Source organism: Ailuropoda melanoleuca, chromosome 1, assembly GCF_002007445.2.
Source record: "Ailuropoda melanoleuca isolate Jingjing chromosome 1, ASM200744v2, whole genome shotgun sequence".
NCBI classification, from domain to species: domain Eukaryota; kingdom Metazoa; phylum Chordata; class Mammalia; order Carnivora; family Ursidae; genus Ailuropoda; species Ailuropoda melanoleuca.
This window is the reverse complement of record NC_048218.1, coordinates 11,678,845-11,701,785: the sequence shown is the minus strand read 5'-3', so window position 1 is coordinate 11,701,785 and position 22,941 is coordinate 11,678,845. Positions and strand designations below refer to the sequence as shown.

Sequence of the window (22,941 nt, the reverse complement as noted above, 5' to 3'; positions counted from 1 at the left end):
CACAAAAATGTGTTCTCATAGTTCCAGGCCACACACGCGATAAGTGCTAAGCCAGAATACGACCTCACGCCCATTTATCTAATCTAACACCGCCATACCACCTCCAGAATACAGATCCAGCACATGGATTCTCCTCTACCACCTACCATAATCCTACCACTACAACCTGGATTCTGAGAAGAGAATGACGGCTTTCATCTCTTTATCTAGCTCACTTCTCAGGTCCACTGAACCCTACCCCAATCATTCCATTTAAACTGCACCCCGCTCCCCTAACTCCACATGTTCCATCCCCTTTATCTCTGTTTATTTTCCATTCCACTTACCATCTTCTACCAGACTACATACAAGCACACCTTGTCTTACTGTGATTTGCTTTATTGTGCTTCCCAGATAGTGTTTTTTACAAATTAAAGGTCTGTGGCAACCCTATGCCAAGCAGGCTCATCAGTGCCATTTGTCCAACAGTATTTGCTTACTTCCTGTCTCTGTGTCACATTTTGATAATTCTCACAATATTTCAAACTTTTTTCATTTTTATTATATTTGTTATGGCGATCTGTGGTCCATGATTATGACTAGTGGAAAGTTCAGAAGATGATTAGCATTTTTAGCAATGAAGTATTTTTTAATTAAGGTGTGTACATTGTTGGTTACACGTGCCATTGCACACTTAGTAGACTACAGTATAATGTAAACTCAACTTTTATATGCATCGGGAAGCCAAAAAACTCATTTGACTAAGTTTATTGAGATACTTGCTTTAGTACAGTGGTCAAGAATTGAACCTGCAATATCTCTGAGATATGCCTGTAATTTACTTACTATAGTTATTGTTTATTGTCTGTCTCTTCCACTAGAATAGAAGATTCATGCAGGTAGGGACTTTTGTTTGTTTTATTCATTAATGTATCGTTAGCACCTAGAGTAGGTGCTCAATAGATACTGGTTAAATAAATGAATAATCACCACTTTACTAAAGAATAATTTGATTACACTCTACTTAGACCATCAACTGAACGATCTGGTACTAGGAACTATAAGAGTACATTCTATTTTAAGACCGGAATATGTATTTCCAGGAAAGAGAGTCAAAACGGCAAAATGAATAAAACTGGATTTCTTATCTACCTCCCTGTACGAGTGTTATTCACTTCAGCTAAGAAAAAAATTGCAATCATTTGCAATATATACCCATATTTTTACTATCAGCCCATATTTTTATTCTGAAAATCTTAAAAAAGGTCAGAAAAGATGGGCAACTGGGGCGCCTGGGTGACACAGCGGTTAAGCGTCTGTGATCCTGGCGTTATGGGATTGAGCCCCACATCAGGCTCCTCTGCTATGGGCCTGCTTCTCCTCTCTCACTCCCCCTGGTTGTGTTCCCTCTCTCTCTGGCTGTCTCTATCTCTGTCGAATAAATAAATAAAATCTTAAAAAAAAAAAAAAAGAAAAGATGGGCAACTGCCCAACTTTAAAAGTATACTTTCTTAAAATAAAACACTTACACTTTAAGTTCCACAAGTAATTTGCATTTGTAATGAGGCTTCAGAATAGCAGTTCTCAAAGTGTGGTCTGGGAACATCCCTGGGGTTCCCCCAAACTCATGAGGTCAAAACCATCTTCATAATACTACTAAGATTTTTTTGTCTTTTTCACTGTGTTGACCAAATTCGCATGATGATGCAAAAGCAACAATGAGTAAAAGTACTAATGTCTTCAGATGAATCCAAGCACCAAACTGTACTAGGATTCATTAGTCCTCACTGCCATGCACTTGCAGTTAAAAAAATGCCATTTCACCTAAGAATACCCTTGTTGAAGCAATAAACATTCATTATTCATGTGATCAAAGCTCAATCTTGAGTCCTAGCTTTTTCATATTCTGTGATGAATAGGAAATACACACAAATCACTTCTTTTTTTTTTTTTTTTTTTAAAGATTTTATTTATTTATTTATTTGACAGAGATAGAGACAGCCAGCGAGAGAGGGAACACAAGCAGGGGGAGTGGGAGAGGAAGAAGCAGGCTCATAGCGGAGGAGCCTGATGTGGGGCTCGATCCCAGAACGCCGGGATCATGCCCTGAGCCGAAGGCAGACGCTTAACCGCTGTGCCACCCAGGTGCCCCCACACAAATCACTTCTGCTGCACAGTGAAGTGTGATGGTTGGAAAAGCACTGGAGCCCCACGTCTGGCTCTGTGCTCAGTGCAGAGTCTGCCTAAGATTCTCTCTTCCTTTCCCTCTGCCCCTCTCCACCCCTCAAATAAATAAATAAATCTTTAAAAAAAAAGAAAGCACCTTTACATATATTCTCCCAATCTATTTTTGTAACAACTACTTAGTTATCTGCCTTCCACATCCCTCAGCTAGACAATTACCTTGTTGGCTTACCTTGCATTCACAATGTTTCCAGCATTCAACTCAACCATTTCTTCAAAACCAATTGCAAATATATCAGTTGGCTTACTTCTTTTATCTACAATTAAGCATCCAAGAAAAACTTCTAAAGTGTCGCCTTAGTCAAATGGCATCCCCCCACCAACCCAGCACAACTAAGATCAACACCAGACATCATAAGATTCCATTTTTGTGTTTTATGTTTAGCCAAATTCAAAGTACAGGCAAAAACAACGAATGGGACAAAGTTACTTTAAATTTAGCTTCTATTCAGGCCTCCTAAGTTTGCTTCTTTAAGACTGTTATTCTTAAAGATCCTCAAGTCCTTTCAGAAATCATTTTGAAAGAATTCTTGCTAAACTCTGCACCATGACACCCAGAGAAACAAGCCACCTCTCAAAGGCTGAAGTGAATAAAAATTGGGGAAGTAAAAGGATTCTTCAGAAAATGCCCCAAGTGGCTAAGAAATCATCTCAAATTAAGAGATAACAGGAGGGATTTTTCACATTCAAATTTGAAAACCAGAAGCTTGACCTTTTTACTACTTTCTTGGTAGAAGAATCCAAGAAAATTAATAGAGATCCAGGGGTTAAGGTGTACCCCTCTGTTTCAGCCATTAGCTCTCTCCTAACAGACAATGAAGACGAGAGAACAGAAGCTACTGGAGATAAGCAGCCCAGGGGTACTTGGGTGGCCCAAGTATTCAGAAATAAGTAGCTAGAAAGGGCCTATAAATAGTATGAACTGAGAAACAAAACAAAACTATTTATTGACTGCTATTATGTACAAGGATTATACACGCCTCATCTCATTTACCACACACTTCATAAGACAGATTATTTTTGTCCTTTAGTTGCAGACAAGATCCTGAGGCTTTGGAGAACCTAAGCAACTTTCCCCCAAATTTACACATAACTGCAGTGTGGCACAATGACGCCAGAACCAAGCTGCCTGAGTTCAAATCCTGATTTTGCCATTACAGGTTGCTTCCCCTGCTGCATCTTGGTTTCCTCATCTGTGAAATTAGAATGATAATTGCGCCTGGGCAGTAGGTCTGTTATGGGGAATAAATGACTAGATGTACAGTACTAACAGAACTGTGGTGTTAGCTGTTATTTTATTATTACTACTACGACAACAACTACAATTTCAAATTAGGTTCAATGTAAGTGAAACGGGGCATTTCAGTAAAAGTCTGTTCTGTCTTCTTCCTTGTCTGTTAGGAGAGAGCTAATGGCTGAAACAGAGGGGTACACCTTAACCCCTGGATCTCTATTAATTTTCTTGGATTCTTCTACCAAGAAAGTAGTAAAAAAAAAAAAAGTGACTGATTACAGATAACTAAAAAAAAAAAGAAAATCTGTATTTCACACTCTTCCTATGCATCTCACCTTTATACAAATTACTTGCTAGATATGTACCATTTGAAAATGGAATTCGAAGTGACTTTTAAAAAAAGAAGGCAGCCTCAAATTAATGATTCTAATCAAAATCTTAGAAGCATCCTCAGCTCAGTGTTTGGTTGGGGCTATTAATGACAACCAAGTTTTTCCAAGGATAAATCAGTATTGTTAAGTTATAAAGTGCCAACAAATGTCACAACCACTTTTGTAAGATTTTTCATAATCTACCCCAAATACTTCTGACCTTAGTAACTAAACAGAGAACTAGATTTGAAAAATGGAACATACTAGGCTTAAAAAACTATCAATTACAAAATCAGCTTGCTTTGTCACTTTAAAAGAATAAGAACAGAACCAGTTTTTCTTATATGCATGGTTACCTTTAAAGGTTTGGCCTTCATACTTATAAATCCAAGTTTCTTTTATAAATTAATGCATATTATGATGTGTTATATTTGTTTTATAGATTAATAAATCAGAGTCAGGATTTAGTAAGTGAATCCATATTATAAAAAGCAGACCTTGAAACTCGTGGATGCCAGCTAACTTGGGTGCATCAAGAAGCCAGTCGGTGAGTGTCTGATTCTTAAAAGCTATACTGCGAAACTGCTTCCCACCATTCACGTTCCAGGTTCCAACACATACTCGAATTTTCTTGGGCTTTGAATACTTGTAGAAATTCTCACACATGCTCTTGAGTACTTTGGAAGATGCTAATAAAAAACAAAACACAACAGGATCTTAGCTGCATTAAATCACTTTTAGAAATTGGTTTTTATACCTGAGAAATGACATATGGGAAGTTCAACTATCATCATAAGCACAAACAAGCGTAAGATACATGCACAGCCCAGCACGATGCAAGTAACCAACACAATTTTTTAAAAATTTGACATTTAATAATCACAGTAAAAATGCTATTTCAAAATTATGGCAACAACATAACACATGCAGAAGAGTTCTGTTTCAACGAAGTGGTACATTGTTTTACAGTGTACAAAACGAGGGACTACAGTTTTAGGAATATAGCTATTGATTTTCATATCTCTTTCATTTAAAGGCTCGTAAAAATATAAATCTTTTTTCTTATTTCCAAACAAAAACATTTAAGAACATTTACATTTAAGATTCTAGCTACTGACAGGTGGCTTGACGAAAAATGGCTCCTTGACAAAAACACAAATTATGTACGCTAATGAGACTTTCAAAGATTGAAGTCACTAGAAAATACTTCCCATCTGGGAGTAGTAGCCAAAGTCCCTAACACTGGTCTACAAGGCAATCTGCATTGCCATCCTGCCCTCATCTGCTACCTCTTCCCTGTTGGCTCACTGCTTGAGCCCCTGACTCCCTGCTGTTTCAGTAAGAGGCCAGCCTGCTCCTACCACAAGGCTTCTGTGCTGACTGTTTCCACCGCCTGCAACATTCTTCCCTCACCTCCTTCGGGTCTTTCAGTTCCAGTGAGGCTTTTCCTGATCATCTTATTAAAATTTGCATGCTGTCCCTAACCTTCCATATCCCTTCCTTGTTTTATTTTTCTCTATAGCATTTATCACCATTTACACACTGTGAGTTTTATTTATTTATGCTGTAACTGTCTGTCTCCCCTCTCAAGACTGGAAGTTCCACGAGGGCAGAAATGCTGGTCTGTTTTATTTACTGCAGTATCTCTAGTCACTAGAAGAGTGCCTGGCGCATAGTAAGTGCTCAGTAAATCACTGTTAAATGAATGCTCAGTACATTTGGATCCTCAATCTCTGCCCTGCGTATTTTTTTGATCACCCTCTTCCTTCTAAATCACACTTCATTTTGATTAAATTAAATTCTTGGCACTTAAAGTAGCTAGAACCTTAACAGGACATCAATCTAAAAACAGAGAATGAACACTTAATTGGCAATTAATTGGTAAGAGGAGAAGGAAATCACAATGATTCTCACCTTCTACCACATGATTTTATTATTATTTTATGATACTAAGATACAGCAGACTCGTGAGAAAATGAGAGTGAAAAAGGCAAATAACATCTTAGTATTATAATGAAAATAGTTTGACCTGTGAATCTCCCGAGGGAACTGCTGTACATACAAGCCCACCGCCACTGTTCCCAGGGACAGACATGCAGATAGCTAGCCCTCTTGCTCTTTGATTTGATTACTTGTAGAAGGTGTTGGGTGGTAATGGAAGCAGATGATTTGCTCTGGTCTGTTGGTGTGGTTAACTAAAAGCTGGCCATACCTAGAGAATCATTCTCTATGACATGGTCTTTATCACTGCCATTGTTATTATTATGAAAACTGCCTCTGTGATCCATTCTATACCAAAACACAAGTTCTGTAATGATTTAACAGCTTAAAATACTCAGCAAGACAAATAATGAATTGTGTGAAAACATGTTGCCATGTTGTGTGAACTAATAAAGTCAAATCACTTTATAAATGGAATAAAACGGTTTTAAAATTTTCTGGTTTATTCTTAACTGGTTGGCACTTTAATGTGCAGAAAGAAATGAGTCTGTGTTCAAACAGATGTCCATTACTAAATGCCATATCATTTCAGAAAATGGATTTCATTACGTAACTCAAAAATATACTCAAGTGCTCTCTTCTTCCATCCTTCTCACAAAAATAACCAATAGTTTCTCAAAACATTCTGAACAGTAACTAAGCGAAACAAATTTTAAGTGATACCAAATCTTAAGTGAAGGGAAGAAAAGATGTCTTTTTCTGCTAAATTTCTGACAAAGTTTTAGCCTTTTTTGTTCCTTTTGCCACAGATTCATGTTCAAGGACAAGTTCATAAACCTTGTCCAGAAAAGGCAGGCATGAGATTCATAGGAACAGGAAACGTGAGAAAAATAATGACCTTTGGGTCCTAATCACTTAACTCCTCTAACTTTGTTAGCAACCTTGATGCTTTTTGAAAGAATTCAGATCACATTTTGGTGCAGGTCTTAAGGCTACAGAAAATATTTCCTCCATAGTATGAGAAAATAAGTCAGTGCTTTTTCAAATATTGTATGTGAGAAACGTTGCAAAGTATTCATCAATATCACAGACAGTACTCTGAAATTAATCCAAAATAGTCTTGTCTGGGTTTTTCCCATTAGCCTATTAAGAGTACAAGGTAGAACACTAATAATGTTTGTTCAATGAAATATAAAAGTGAAATTAAAACTAGATGAGCTCTATTTAATTAGAATTAAGCATTTGCTATAGGAAGACAGACAGCATTACATATTTCCTTCTAAACAAGGTACTTAGTTTTCTCAACCTTAAAATTTTTTTCTCGGATTAAAACAAGATATCAATTTATCCTGTTAGAATGTGAGGGCAAAATAAGAGAAAGTTTCCATTTATATAGCTTTATTTATTTACAGTATCAACTTTAGAAAAATAAAAATTTGCTTTTATTTACAGATTGGTTTTCTATACTGTACCTGACTGTAATGTCTGTTCAGAAACTATGGATGCATCAAGAAGAAAACAAAGAATCATTAGTAAAACAACAAGTTACAAATAAAATCTAGAGTGCTATGACAATACATTCTAAGGTGGCCTCCCTTTCTCTTTTAAGTCAATTTGATGACTTTATTTTTTCTGATGGCTATAGGACACCGAAGATTAAAAATAAATGACGATATCTGATGCAAACCCTCAGCATCTAAGAAAAATCCTACAGTGACTCAGTGATGTCCAGATTTTCAGAATCAGGAGGTCCTGGGCCTGCTTTTCAGGCTGCTCATGTGTGTGCGTATGTGTGTGTGTGTGTGTGAGCACACATGTGTGCGTGTGTACCTGCATGTGAGGGAGAATATCTAAGGAGCTAGAGAATATTGAACACATGGAAGATACTACCCTAATATATACCTTTTAGTATTCTTTCTGGGACTCAGTTGGTAAGTACAACCAGTTCAGTTATAACAAAGCATACACATTCCAAAAAAATAAGCATGCAGGGTAAAATTATACAAATTCCCATAACCACAGAACTTAGGGGGAAAAAAAGGGCTTAGGGCACAACACTCAAAACCTTCAACAGTGACACGCCAATAAAGATGGGAACCTAATAAAAATAGTAGTACAGTTTTACAATGTTAAACAGCTTGAGAGGTATGAATACTCCTTAAATATGGCACTTCATGTTGAAAAAGACCTGAAGTTTGCTTGTAGAAGTGGGTGTCAGGAGGGTTGCCGCTTGTGAGTAAGCTGACCCTTGAACACATGGGTATGAACTGCACCAGTCCACTCAATATGTGAATTTTTTTTGTTAAATACAGTACTGTAAATGTATTTTCTCTTCCTTTAGATTTTCTTAACATTTTCTTTTTTCCAGTTTACTTTGTTGTAAGAATATAGTATATAATACATATAACATTCAAAATATGTGTTAGTCAACTGTTTATGTTATCAGTAAGGCTTACAATACACAGTAGGTAATTAGTAGTTAAGTTTTTGAGGAATCAAAAGTCATACATGGATTGTTGACTAGGGAGTGGGCACTCCAAGCCCCGTGTTGTTCAAAGGTCAACTGTAATTGTGAAAGATGGAAGAAGGGTTCTCTGAAATTGGGATGGAAACTGGGTAACACCAGATGTGAATAGGTATGTCTCATAACACACCTGGGGAACTGAGGTAGAGAGAGGTTTGAAGTGTACGCATAAGTGTATGTTCTGTGTATATCTTTCTACCCGTCTAAATTCTGCTGGGTGAAACCATGCATAAACTAATGGAGAACGGACATTATACCCAAAATGTTCCCTCATAGAGCATTCATGTTGGAACAAATTCCCATTCTCAGAACAAGCATTATCGCAGAACTGACAGTACTTCTTTTCAGGCTTATTTGACACATAGGAAAATGTGCAGGGAAATAAAAAAAAAAAATAATGGTCAAGTCTGGGAATTCTTAGCTTCCTCACTTCTCTTCTTTCCTTCAATTGGTTACTTTCAACAGTTGCTTAGCAATGCCTCCATATCAAAGTAGGCAAAGGTGGAAAGAAGTGATAAGATGCAAATCAGCCAAGTCTCCACTGCTGGGAGCCAGGAAGAAAGCCTGAAGTTAAAAGTAGTAGCTAAGATCAGACTTCGTTTTCTAGAGCTTTAGTAGGGTCTCAGTCCCCCAGCCTAGTAATAGATCTCTGAGGGGCTAACTTTAATCAACTACCCCCAGTGCCAACAAGAATTCTGAAAGAATCCATCATGACCTATTTGACCAAGGAATTATCCAAGAGTGCATTATTTGACAAGGAACAATTTCTCTTACATGCACAGGGAAAACTGAAAGGTTTGGTGTGGGGATAACAGAAGAAGCAAAAATGTTCAGAGTGCTGAAAAGTTAAGATGAAAAAACATGGAATTAAGGAAGTTAATTCATTAAGTTCTACAATGAATCTTGAGTTTTCCCATGATACTAAATACATACTCAATGACATGAGCTTGAATTCTTTTGATTTTAATAAAAGACTCAGTGAAAGATAAAAAGCCACCCTGAAAACCATATATTTATGTCAAATTAGTGTCCAATAATAAGCAATATCTTAAATTATTAATATGATTTAATGCCTGTTCAAACAAGACCAAGTTATAGAAATCTGGGGTTAGTAGTTAGCAAAATAACCAATATAGGTACTGTTTTTCCCAATAAACCTTTTGTTTTCTATATTATATAATTAGGTTATTGAATGTTCTATTAAAAGTACTAGCTGAATATTCTATGAAATCCTGCCTTATATAAAGTTAGCAATACTTAAACCATTTACCCCCTCAATCATATCTATAAAAGAAAACATGCATGGGCCTCATTTTAGAGCTTAGTAATACCACTGATGATAAAAACCTTTCAAAAGAGATCAACTTCCTTTGGAGAATGCAATTTTTAAAAATTACATTGATAGAAATTTCTCCCAAAACTATTTTAATCAATTCAATCTAAAAAATATTTATGTAAGTAAGTTTACATTTATCTCTTGGACTTTAAGAAGGGATATAAATAACATAAAGTAATCAAAATATAAAGTAAGTACGCATACCACGCAAACTTCCTGTAGTTAAAAGTGCTCGAGCTTTGTCAGCTAAATCACTATTTAGAGTATTTCCCAGCAGTAAAACATCTATGGCCTCTTGCTTGGAGCTGTCAAAGAAGTTATTCTGAATCGTTCTAGTAACAGAACGAGCACCATCTTTTAACTTTCCAGCCTGTTGGGGAAAAAACAGCATGGATTTTTGTTCCAAAGAGTGTTGCTTTTACTTAGTAGTAACATTTTGAAGTTTTAAACCAGTTTTATATGACTTTACTGCAATAAAAAGGACCTAACCATTCAATTTTGAATATCAAATCATCATATTAAAATGGCTCAAGATGTCATTGTTTCTTTCCCTTTTGGATAAAAGCTCTCCACAAAAAGATGGGTAAAGCTCAATACCATAACCTTATCCACTAATGATATCGAGAGCTGTAAATGTTTAAAACTGTTTACTACAAAGGAAATAAAGTGAAGTATACTTATTTAAAACAAGAAAGCTACTTCTTACACTGTAACTTTTAGAACTGGGGATGGGATGGGTGGGGGGAAGCAGAGGAGATCAAGGATACGGTGCACTCACATGCTCTTAGAAAAACTTCAAAGCACTTTAACAGTAGAAAAATAAAATTGGAATTGCTCCCAAATAACTTTAATATTAGTTAAAACAGACTGAACATAAGAATGAAGGACTAGTCTAAAAAGGAATTTATAATTACAGTTCATAAATAAATATTAATGCAAACTACAGTTCATATATCTTAGGTCATTTTATTGCCTGTGTAAATATAAATAATAAAAATGATAAACTTAGGCCAATTCCTATAGTGAGAGAGCTGATTATAACTTTTTTGAGTACAGCTGAGACACAATGTTACATTAGTTTCAGGTGTACAACACAGTGATTAGATAACTCTCTCTGTTACCCTATGCACACCACCAGTGTAGCTACCATCTGTCACCATGAAATGTTGTTACAATACAGTTGACTATATTCCCTATCCTGTGCCTTTTATTCCAGTGATGCATTCATTCCATAACCGGAAGCCTGTATTCCCTGATTATAACTTTTAATGAACACATATTTCACTCAGGCACGTTAGTTACCATAAAGATTTCTTTTGATCTTATGGATTTTGATGACTGTTAAAAAAAAAAAAACGACAAAAAACCCAACTCTTGCCTTTTAGAAAAACGCTTCAGTTTGCAATGTGTAATTTTCATTCCTTATTGAAATAACAGTAATTTGAAAACTAACACGTTATTTCCTCCCACATAACACATACAAATGACATTATTTGAAAAGACACTCACCATTCATATTATCAGGCAATTAATCAAAAGGAACCCAGAGAAAGGAAAAGAAAGAGCAGTTCAGATGTTAGAGTTTAGTTCAATTCAGACTAGTATATTTAATATGTGAAATTTTGTTTCTATTATGTTAGAGACGAAAGACCACTGAAAATATATGTAACCTCTATTTATAGACTGTCTTAGTCACTGCAGAAACAAAAAGTCAGAAGAACATAAAAGAATATTTTAAGCAACAGTTGTAGAGAATCAAGTTTTAACGGTAAGACTGATATTCTCTATTTTAAAGGAATAATAAATGAAGTTGAACAATTCCAGGTTTTCAAAAATAGGGCCCATTTAAAAAGTAAATATTTGTAAATGTCAATAAATCATTTCTGTGAATTGAACAAAAGACGCTTTGCAGGTAAGGCTAATACCTTTGAACAGAGAGAGGCATAGCATTTTATGAGACAAAGAAGAGGAAGAAGATTTAGAAATTAAAAGAAGACTTAGAGATGATGAAGGGTCTTCAAAGAATTTTAGGTACTGTATGGAGGGGGCTGCAGAACTATTAAAATGATAAATGTCCTTATTTCTATACTCGATGTAGTCTGAAGAATTGTAGAAATTAAAAATGTTAATAAAATCCAACTGAAAACAGGAGGCTTGAAAGGCAATATTTAAGCATATAAAATAACTCCTTTAATAAGTGCCAAATTCTAGAGGAGAAAGGATCCGTAAATAAGGCCAGCAATTAGAAACTAATGATGAGGCACAATTTATAAGTAAATCCATCTCTCACACTTTTGTACATTTTGATAGCCTCCTTTTCAAGGTAAGATAAATAAAAGAATAGAAACTTAATAATCAAGCCCTAAAGGTGTTGGGCTCATAGGAAGTATTGCATAAGCTGTCCACTGATTTGTTCATCCATCTACTATTTGTCACAATTCTATTAAACAGTAAGCACTACAGGTACTGGGAACACAAAGCCAAATGTGATAGGTCTCTTTATCAGGATGACTATGGTTAAAAAAAAAATCCTATTCATAATCAAAATAAACAATATAAAAAGTAAAACAGATATGTAAGGGAAAATCATGAAAAAAAATGTAAGCAATACATACATAGGCCTACTGGATTATATCACTAAACTACTAAATACATCATACTAATACCCCCAAATCTGGGAAATAACTCTCTTCCATCCAACCACAGTATCTGCTACAGAAGGAAGTGTTAAACAGGACATAAAGGCATAATAAAACAGAATCCTGAAACAGCTACCTAAGAAACCCCAACATATATTCATTCATTCATTCATTCATTCATTCATTCATTCATTCATTCATAAATGAGAGCAAGGGAAGGGGAGGGAGGGGCAGAGGGAGAGAATCCCAAGCAGACTCCCCATTGAGCGTGGAGCCTGCAAGGGGGCGGGGGGTTGCTGCTCAATCTCAGGACCCATGAGATTATGACCTGAGCCAAAACCAAGAGTTGGTCACTTGGGGCGCCTGAGTGGCTCAGTCGTTAAGCGTCTGCCTTCGGCTCAGGGCGTGATCCCGGCGTTATGGGATCGAGCCCCACATCAGGCTCCTCTGCTATGAGCCTGCTTCTTCCTCTCCCACTCCCCCTGCTTGTGTCCCCTCTCTCTCTGGCTGTCTCCCTCTCTGTCAAATAAATAAATAAAAGCTTTAAAAAAAAAAAAAAAAAGAGTTGGTCACTTAACCAACTGAGCCACCCAGGTGCCCCCCAACTATTAATTTAAAACAAGATGATTTAAAAGCGTATTAAAAGGAAAATGAGGATCTTTTGTAATGTTACGATAAATCTAGATCTACCTTAGCCTTTCCTTCAAGAGCTCCAGTCCCTGCGTATATCTTACTGATTGAATCACCATTCACGGACCACATGGACCTAAAAACTTCTTGAAAGCGTGTCACCAATTGAGGCTTTTCAGCTAAGCCAAGAGCTTCCAGCTGTTTCGCCAGCATCTAAAACAGCAAAAGAGAGACTTTTATAAGTATATTAATACATTAAGATGTGACTTTTTAAGAACTACAAGAATCAAATAAAAATTTACAGTTTATAGGACTATGTGACTGGATTCTGAAAACCTACCAGTTTACTAGGCTGTCTTCTGTCCCACCATTTTTAAAGTAAATACCACATCAGTGAAGCTTACAAGTACCTTAATATTCCCATGTAGCAATATTCTTTCTGGTTAAATGATAAAATTAACCTTATTAAAATGTCTATAAATCAGACTGGTTTACCTTGTTCACTAAAAGAACTAATTATTCAACAGCATGCAATAGAGCACAGAAAAATATCTGCCTAGGTTATTCAAATATATATAGAAATAACTAATTTTCTTTAGTTTTTGGATTGGGTTCTACACATTTGGGTGATTAAAATCAGGAGATTATGACAAAAGTAGAGCTGCTCTTGAAGTACCGCAAAAATATATAAATTAGCCCTATTTCTGAATAAAGTCATGACAGTTTGATTTAATGCATAAAACCTATATTAGTAATGTATATAAAGGGTAACTGGGGGGAATACATCATGCAAGAATGCAAGGTCTTCAGGCCGTCACAATTCCTTCATCACAGATAACAACAAATGTGTTTAGAAGAGTCATTGGTTTTTGAATGAACTTTGGCCTTTAACTCCGGCAGTTGAAGCAATGCATAATCCTTACCAGTCTATTTGGCTTATTTGGAATCTAGTCATGCTTTATGCCTTGCATTTTTACTTAACTCCTTTCCATTTATGTTTTCTTTTATCTGTAAGTATCATGATTATCCGTATTTATAGAGATCAAAAACTAAAATAATATAAAAAACACTAAACTAGGTTCATTTGATTACCTACAGACTTATACCAGAACTGTTCTTTGTTAGCATGAAGAATAAAACAAAATTAGCCTCCAGGACTACCTCTATCATTTATAGCTCCCTCTCTTCAAGGAATATGGCAAAACTAGTCTTCGCTTCTACTTTGGCTTTGCCTTCTCACATCTCTACCAACAGTGGACAGTCAGTTAAGTCAGATTCTGAGAACTAACACTTGTTATACTTTTAATGAAGACTTGCAACTATTTTGATAAGTTTACTCTCAGATCTACATAAATGTACTCAGCCACTTAAAAACACAACTCAAAACAAACCCAAGCCATGTGATAAATGCCATTCAAATGACCAAATCCCTGCTTTCACTTTTGTCTCTGTCATATTTTCTACATAAATTATAAGACTCAATGACAGATTGTTTAAAAAGGCAGAACAGTAAAATTTATTTAGCTACATGAAGAATACATTTCTGTAGCAGAGAATTCTACACAATGTGCTGTCATTTTTGAGATGGAAAGAACCTCAGCTGCAAAGTAACTAATTAACCAATGTCCTGGCCAAATTTAAGATCATTAACTGGAAGAAAAAATAACAGATTATTTCCTATTCCTGTTTTTATAGTATTTGAGAACTATGCTAAGTTCCTATGTAAACTAAATGAAGACCCACCACAGCCTTATGATCCCTACTGTTGCGTAACAGGAAAGACACAAAGTTTAGCATTGCTAGTGTATCATATAGTTGAGACTATGTCTATATTAGACTGAATTTATGGATAGGTGGTAAAGAAAAAAGCTTTTAAACAAAGACTTTGTTACAGAAGCTTAACCTCATTCATTCTCATTGTCACTAACAATGGCATTTTCACCGATCCTGTTTTTTGTAGCTACTGATTTGAAAATACCATATAAATTGTACTGGGTTACAGACTGTCAAAAATATAATCTTATAGATGTGAAAAAAGATCCTTCCCAATTCTGAAGAAACTATACAAAGAACAAAGACCAATAGATATACATTGTGTGTGTGTGTATGTATGTGTGTATATATATGTGTGTGTGTGTGTATGTATATATATATACAAAATTTTTCTCTTCCAAAAGACAAAAGAAGTAACTGCTGGAATAGTATAAACAGCAGTTTTTAAAGGGAAAGTTAAGGAACAATACAGGGAAATAAGCTATCTAAAGAGAGTATTTGGAACAGGTAAAGGGAACATTTAAATGAAAAGGAATTTTGGGGGAGGAAAAACCCGTAAGAGAAGAAATGCCTTTAATGAAGCATAATTTCATTTTACAAAAAATAACTAATGGGAAACATAAATCTTACAAAAACATTGGAAGAGACATTTGATATAAGTCACATATATACATTTCAACTTCTTTTTTTACCTCTAAGCCGAGGAACGCCTGCACACTATTTGTTCTATCAAGACAATCCAAGCAATTTGTTCGAACTGTACCACTCTGGCATCTGCAAGAAATTCAGTGAAGTTTAACAGCTAGCTTGAAACACAAATAACAAAGCTAAAACAAAATGAGAACAATTAAGGTGATTAAAATATAGTACCCACTTTTTACCCCCAGCTTTTTATTACTACAATTTTCAAGCACAAAAAAAGATGAAAGAATTTTACAGCAAACATCCACATACCCACCATCTAGATTCTACAAGTGTTAACATTCTGTCATACACTCTTTATCACATATCTATTTATCTACACCCACTTGTTTTTAATTAGGCCAGTAGTCAAGAGTGAAATATGCATTCAGATTTATGACCCCATAGCTCTTGGCACATAAAAGATAATCAAATATTTATGGGAGAAATTTAAAAAACCCAAGATGTTATCTCTACTGACCTATACAAATTTCTATGGCATTGATACTAAATATTGCACAAATTGAAAAAACCAGAAGTCTGAGCTTTGTTCACTAAAGTTTACCTCATCCTATACTCTGGCCTTAATTTTTTCAAAACTTACTTTCCTCCTCTATTTCATAATCAAAAACAGAAGATTTACATTATACTAAAGCAGATAATAAGCAATGTCATTTACTTCTACTTACATTTAATAGTCCTTACTAAGGTCAAGTATATTAAAATATTAGTTTTAAGAGAGAAGTGAAATAGCTTCACAGATAACAGCATGAGGTCTGGAGCCAGGTAAGTCCTAGTTCTAACACTTTTTAGCTTTGTGATTTGGGGCAAATTATAGCCTATGCCTCAATCTCCTCAAATGTTAATGGGAATAATAATAGAATCTATCTCTTCAACTGTTGTTACAAGTACATGTAAAGACTATGTACACTGCTTGGCTCATAACATGTGCCCAATAATATAAGCTATTGTTACTATTACTTGTTCAGTTCTAAAGAAAGAAAAACAAGCCTAAAATCAAGTATAATAGGGGCTCCTGGGTGGCTCAGTCATTAAGTGTCTGCCTTCGGCTCAGGGCGTGATCCCAGCGTTCTGGGATCGAGCCCCGCATCAGGCTCCTCCGCTGGGAGCCTGCTTCTTCCTCTCCCACTCCCCCTGCTTGTGTTCCCTCTCTCGCTGGCTGTCTCTCTCTCTGTCAAATAAATAAATAAAATTTTAAAAAAAATAAAAAATAAAATAAAATCAAGTATAATAAAGACATTTTATTTTATGATAAACTTTGGTGTAAAAAAAGGAAATTTAAAAGTTCAATGTTAAGAATAATTTTTACAATATAGCAAAGTTCCAACTCAAAGAAAAGAGAAACAGAGCAGACAAACCTTTGAGCTTCACTTCCATTGAAATAAAAAAATCCATAATCTACAAACTTTTGGACTTGAGGTTTAAGAACACTATGTAGTTTTTCTGCCTTTCCTCCTTTAACCATTTGATGATAGTCAAAATTCACCATCTGGATATCAGCAGCATGTTCAGAAGCTTTCAAATGACTCTGAAAGTAAAAAGGCAAATACTCATCTAAATGTTAACTAAATATGACCTTATCAAGTAATGTTAAAATGGAACCTTACATTTTAAATTTAAACCCCAGCATGGTCCCTTGAAATCTCACTGATCTCACACAAAGCTTGCACGGATGGTGGCAGTAAAGTGGAAAATTACTTGCTGGTATCTAATAACATCTTTTTTGTAAAACCTCACATATGGTCCCCAAGAGATTAGGTGACAAAATTAACATCAGAGAACTTAAATAATATTCTCATCTGATTCAGAAAATTAAAAATTATTTCTAAGCAGCAGCGCTTCATTTTTTACAAATACCTGTATCTGTTATAGAATCTCAAAATAAAGTAACTGATTTAAGACAAAACCTACCAAAGACTGAAAAATTCACTTTTTAATACTTTCATTCAAATGTTTTAAAAGTCATTCTCAAAAGTATAATCTGTTTATTAACAATATTTATTTCACAAGCTTAAAAACAAAATAGTCAAGTAATTAAGTTACATCCAGACTTCTTGAAATTAAACTTCAGAAAATGTTCTCTAACTATTTTTTATTTCGGTTTTAGCTTATAATCATAAGGAACACCATCATTTATATTAATTCATTATTGATTCAGTAAGCGTTTATGAAAAATACTTTTTCTTTAGAAGTTGGACAATCTTTGGGTTCTTTTTTACTTGAAATTCTCAAGTTTTCACTCATCAATACAAGAAGGTATAGCCTTGCATGTATACCAATGCATCATTCACCATCTCATAGGTTTAAACCAGTGACTGTGGTTTCTAGGAAATAGGCAAGGCGATGAACAGATGAAGGAGGAAATTGCCTGGTATCTTTTTACCAGTGACAGATGAACATATTTCAGAGGGGAGGATATTCTCCTGCTTCTTCACAGCCTAAATTAAGTACATTTCAGAAAACAGCATCAATTGCTTTGAAAGCTTTCTATAATCCCAATTTCAGCAACATTATGTAAAACTGTTCCTTAGTAGCCCAAAGAGTTAATGGTTCCAACAAGTACCCAAACCTTTTTCTAGGAAATAATTTCTTTAGTGTATTATATTATTTTTTTATATCATTCTACATGTCCATGGACCAGAACAAAAGAAAAAAATGATCATGCCTACCTGGAAAGCCTTACTTAGCATATGTTCACCTTCCTTAGATCCAAGCAAATTTACTATTATTTGTTTACCATATAAATTCTTAAGTGTTCTAAAATGCCTATTGAAGAAAAAAAAAGAAACAAGCATATGTCAAGTGATAAGCTAAATTTTTTTTTCCTACAAACAAATCCATTAAATAGAACCTACAAGACTGTTTTCTAAACTCCTAGAACTGGCAAAACTGGATACAAATTCATTCCAATTCATTCCTCTCAAAACTGTGAATTTATGAAAATTCAGATAATACCCATTTCCTCTCTGACTCATCAATGCTGAGACTCTCACTTGTGCTGGAGCTGCTGGACCCATCCAGCCCCTCTCCCCTCCGTGTGGCTGCTGTCACATAAGCACCGAGAACACAAGCTATCCAGCTTGGGATGGCAGCTACAGCAGAGGGCTGCACCACATACGTGAGGACATCATATACCCCATGGGTATTCAGGACCTCCTTAACAGTTCTAGTCTTATGAAAAATAGGTCCCAAATAGGAGTTTTTTTTTCTCCCCAGCTTCTAACTATTCCAGGGGCTACAGAGCAATGCTGTCCCAAGGAAATATAACATGAGACACAGACATAATCTTAAAATTTCTAGAAGGCACATTAAGAAAAGCAAAAATAAACAATGAAATTAATTTATATATTTTATTTAACCCAATACAGCTAAAATACAATTTCAACATGTAATATAAAACAAATATTAATAAAATATTTTGCATTTTGCTTGCACTATGTCTTTTTAAAATTTTTTATTTCAATTCAATTTAGTTAACATATAGTGATTAGTTTCAGGGGTAGAATTTAGTGATTCATCAGTTACGTACAACACCCAGTGCTCATTATATCAAGTGCCTTTCTTAATGCACATCACCCAATACCCTATCTCCCCACTCACCTCCCCTCTAGGAACCCTCAGTTTATTTCCTAGAGTTAAGAATTTCTTATGGTTTGCCTCCCTCTCTGTTTTCATCTTATTTTATTTTTTCTTCCCTTCCCCTATGTTCATCAGTTTTATTCCTTAAATTCCACATATGACTGAAATTATATGGTATTTGTCTTTCTCTGACTTATTTTGCTTAGCATAATACACATCAGTTCTTTTTTTTTTTTTTAAAGATTTTATTTATTTATTTGACAGTGAGAGACAGCCAGCGAGAGAGGAAACACAAGCAGGGGGAGAGGGAGAGGAAGAAGCAGGCTCCCAGCGGAGGAGTCTGATGCGGGGCTCGATCCCAGAATGCTGGGATCACGCCCTGAGCTGAAGGCAGACGCTTAACAACTGAGCCACCCAGGCGCCCCTACACTTTAGTTCTACCCACGTCATTGCAAATGGCGAGGTTTCATTCTTTCTGATGGTTAATATCCCACTGTATATATACCACCTCTTTATCCATTCATCTTTCGATGGACTTCTGGGCTCTTTCCATAGTTTGGCTATTGTGGACATTGCTGCTATAAACATTGGGGTGCATGTGCCCCCTTCGAATCACTATGTTTGTATCCTTTGGATAAATACCTAGTAGTCAATTGCTGGTCATAGGGTAGTTCTATTTTTAACTTTTTGAGGAACTTCCATACTGTTTTCCAGAGTGGCTGCACCAGTTTGCATTCCCACCAACAATGTAAGAGGGTTCCCCCTTCTCTGCATCCTCACCAACACCTGCTGTTTCCTTAGTTGTTCATTTTAGCCATTCTGACTGGTGTGAGGTGGTATCTCATTGTGGTTTTGTTTTTGGTTTTTTTTAAAGTCTCCTTTTTTTTTTTTTTTTAAGATTTATTTATTTGAGAGAGAGAGACAGCCAGCGAGAGAGGGAACACAAGCAGGGGAAGTGGGAGAGGAAGAAGCAGGCTCCCAGCGGAGGAGCCTGATGTGGGGCTTGATCCCAGAACTCCGGGATCATGCCCTGAGCCGAAGGCAGACGCTTAACAACTGAGCCACCCAGGTGCCCCTCATTGTGGTTTTGATTAATATTTCCCTGATAATGAGTGATGTTGAGCATTTTTTCATGTGTCTGTTAGCAATTTGTATGTCTTTTTTGGAGAAATGTCTGTTCGTGTCTTCTGCCCATTTCTTAACTGGATTTTTTGTTTTTCAGGTGTTGAGTTTGATACGTTCTTTACAGATTTTGGATACTAGATCTTTATCTGATATATCATTCACAAATATCTTCTCCCATTCCATAGGTTGCCTTTTAGTTTTGTTGACTGTTTCCTTTGCTGTGCAGAAGCTTTTTATTCTGATGAAGTCCCAATAGAGTTCATTTTGCTTTTGTTTCCCTTGCTTTTGGAGACATGTCTAGCAAGAAGCTGCTGTGACCAAGTCAAGGTTGCTGTGCACAAGTCTTTGAAATCTAGTGTGTATTTTACACTTACAGTACATCTCAATTTGGACTAGTCATATTTCAAGTACTCAGTAGCCACATGTGGCTAGCGGCTACCCTATTAGACAGAATATTCAAAGATGTGGTTTTGAGGCCAACATATCAAGACCCACAACCTAGTGCTACTACCCCCAGAAGTCATAATACTGGGTATCACTTTCTTCTGGTAAAATTAGGAGTTAGGAGAAATCTTACTTAGAGCCAAAACAAGCTGAAATGAATCAGTAAAATATAATAACTAGTTTTGTTGCTTAACAATATCAAAACTGATAGTATTATATAAAAATAATCAGTCTCACCTGTCAAAAGCAGGGGCATTGGCTTCAAAGCCCCTTGACATACGAACACGATGAGATCCCACCTATAACAAGAGAAACACATTTAATCATACCAAAAGTCAACATGTAGACAAAAGAAATATCATTGTTTACAACATGTAGTAATTCATTTGTTGAACACACAATAGTACATCGAATAATTGATTTTCGTTCATATTATTGTTTAAAAAAAAAACAAGTTCAAGGAGTTTCCTTTCCCTTTATTTTTAAAAACATGACCTCATAAAAAAAACTAGACGTTAAGAAACATTAGTAAACTAACAAGAATTTTTACTTATGAAAGATATTTTTAAGATAATTTTAAATTTCCTTCAAACATTACCTTCTTTTAGCTCAAACTACACGCCCTACGTAAGTTAACATATTACTACCATCTGGTAATAAAAAAACTGAAATGCAGACAAGTGAAATAACTTGTCCTCTTAGGTCAACAGAACTAATTCCAAAAAAACGATTCACATGAGAATTTAGGTCTCCTGAACTAAATTCCTACTCTTCCAAGCTGCCTACAAGGGCAATGTCTACATATTTTTCTTTGTTATGCTAAATGCTCTATCCACTTCTTCTTCCAAAGATCCAACAAATTAAAAACACTGTTCCTGGAAAAACAGGCTTTTCCAAGTCAGTCTCATAGTCACACACACAGAATCAGACAATATGGGTTAAGAGAATTAAACAAGGTGGAAAATATCTACCTTTCTGTTTTCTTAGTTTTTCTTTTCTCACATAGGAAAGTAGCAGAAACATGACACAAAATTAAGAAAGCTATAAGAGATGCCAAGAAGAAATATAAAAGTGACACCAGATTATCTCCCTGAACTTCACTTTTAAACATTTCCCTCTAAGGCTCTGGGATCAAAGTTCCCCAGAATTCATTCTCCCCAATTTGAACAAAGTGACTTTAAAGAGGCATGGGAAGACGGCTACCAAATCAATCATGCAGTTTGATGAATAAAAAAAAAAAAAAAAAGCAAAGCTCTAACATGCTCATCCAATTCAAAAATTGAATTAATGGTGTTATCCATTCATCAAACATCCTTTTCTCCTGATAAGCAAGACAATCTAGTAACTCTCCTGATAACCAGTTGTTTTCTCTTTAATGTTTTTTCTTTTCAATAAGAAATTGATTTGTCTAATGTCACACCTATATTCAATTTTATTTTATGGTGCTTAATAGTCTTTATAAAATTTTAAAATTTGAAAGAGGTGTACCCCAGGATATTAAGCATTTTAGACTGAAGAAAACTCACCAGAATACTTTTCCTTTGGAGTACTCTCAGGTAATTGCCTATAACTCTATAAAAGTCCAAGACTAAGCATTTTTCTACCGATTAATATTTATCTTAAGTAGTACTGCCAACTGTCAAGAAGGTAAAAAAATACAAGTTCTGTTTTTCAAGCAATGGCTGTGATTGTTCCCCATCACCTTGGTCTTCGACACACAACTAGCTGTACAGCATAACTCTTATAGCTAACATATTGGTTAAACTACACTGGTTTTTTTACTCAATGAGGTTTTAGGACAACTGCCTAAAAAAGAATTCTATAATAAAAGAGCTCTTATATTAAATTCAATCAATGTAGTACTCTAGAAAGTTTTAAGGCTTTAAATAACCATAAATTTATCCAATTTTTTAAAAAGTACCAAAGATATCTTTTAAAAATAATTTAATTGGGTGGTATGGAACATCATTTTCCATCAATACAACTGCTTCATGTTTACATATTTCTAAAACTTTAATGCGACCAAAAATTGAGTGTGCAGCATTATACTAGTCATAGATCTGATGATGCTTACCATCTTTTAAGGTTAATATAAGCTGTAACATAATGTCAGAGTAATAGTATAAATTGTAAATGTTAAATAATTTCTGAGAAAGAAGTCATAAGTAAAATGAATGAGTTGCCACCACTTAAAGTATCATCCTTACATGTGTAGCACCTTATGACAACTCCTAGTAATTCCTTAAATTAATTTATATTGACATTTACCTTTTCTGTAAAAGTCCTGACTCCCCAAACAGATGGTAAGCTCTCTCTGAAGCATCACTATAGTCTGAATCTCGCATAGTATACAACACTATACACCCAGTACAGAGTAATACACATTGGAGGAACTTAAGTTTTTAATGAAGAGATCAGTG

The 22,941-nt window shown here is 35.3% G+C and overlaps 1 protein-coding gene across 14 annotated transcripts in view; it reads right to left on the bottom strand.

Moving 5' to 3' along the window:
• Nucleotides 1–22,941, bottom strand: part of SYNJ1 (synaptojanin 1) — a 93,022-nt gene that overhangs the window by 39,941 nt on the left and 30,140 nt on the right. For 6 of the 14 annotated variants that reach the window (XM_034656209.1, XM_034656236.1, XM_034656233.1 and 3 more), the window contains exons 7-15: nucleotides 20,759–20,820; nucleotides 18,043–18,139; nucleotides 16,732–16,901; nucleotides 15,364–15,445; nucleotides 12,959–13,111; nucleotides 9,834–9,999; nucleotides 7,242–7,265; nucleotides 4,326–4,517; nucleotides 2,396–2,480 (exon numbers count right to left, since the gene is read on the bottom strand). In XM_034656209.1, coding sequence (XP_034512100.1) covers nucleotides 2,396–2,480; nucleotides 4,326–4,517; nucleotides 7,242–7,265; nucleotides 9,834–9,999; nucleotides 12,959–13,111; nucleotides 15,364–15,445; nucleotides 16,732–16,901; nucleotides 18,043–18,139; nucleotides 20,759–20,820 — 1,031 coding nt within the window. The remainder of the gene's footprint in view (nucleotides 1–2,395; nucleotides 2,481–4,325; nucleotides 4,518–7,241; nucleotides 7,266–9,833; nucleotides 10,000–12,958; nucleotides 13,112–15,363; nucleotides 15,446–16,731; nucleotides 16,902–18,042; nucleotides 18,140–20,758; nucleotides 20,821–22,941) is intronic. The other 8 variants (XM_019800047.2, XM_034656214.1, XM_034656225.1 and 5 more) reach the window with 2 other exon arrangements.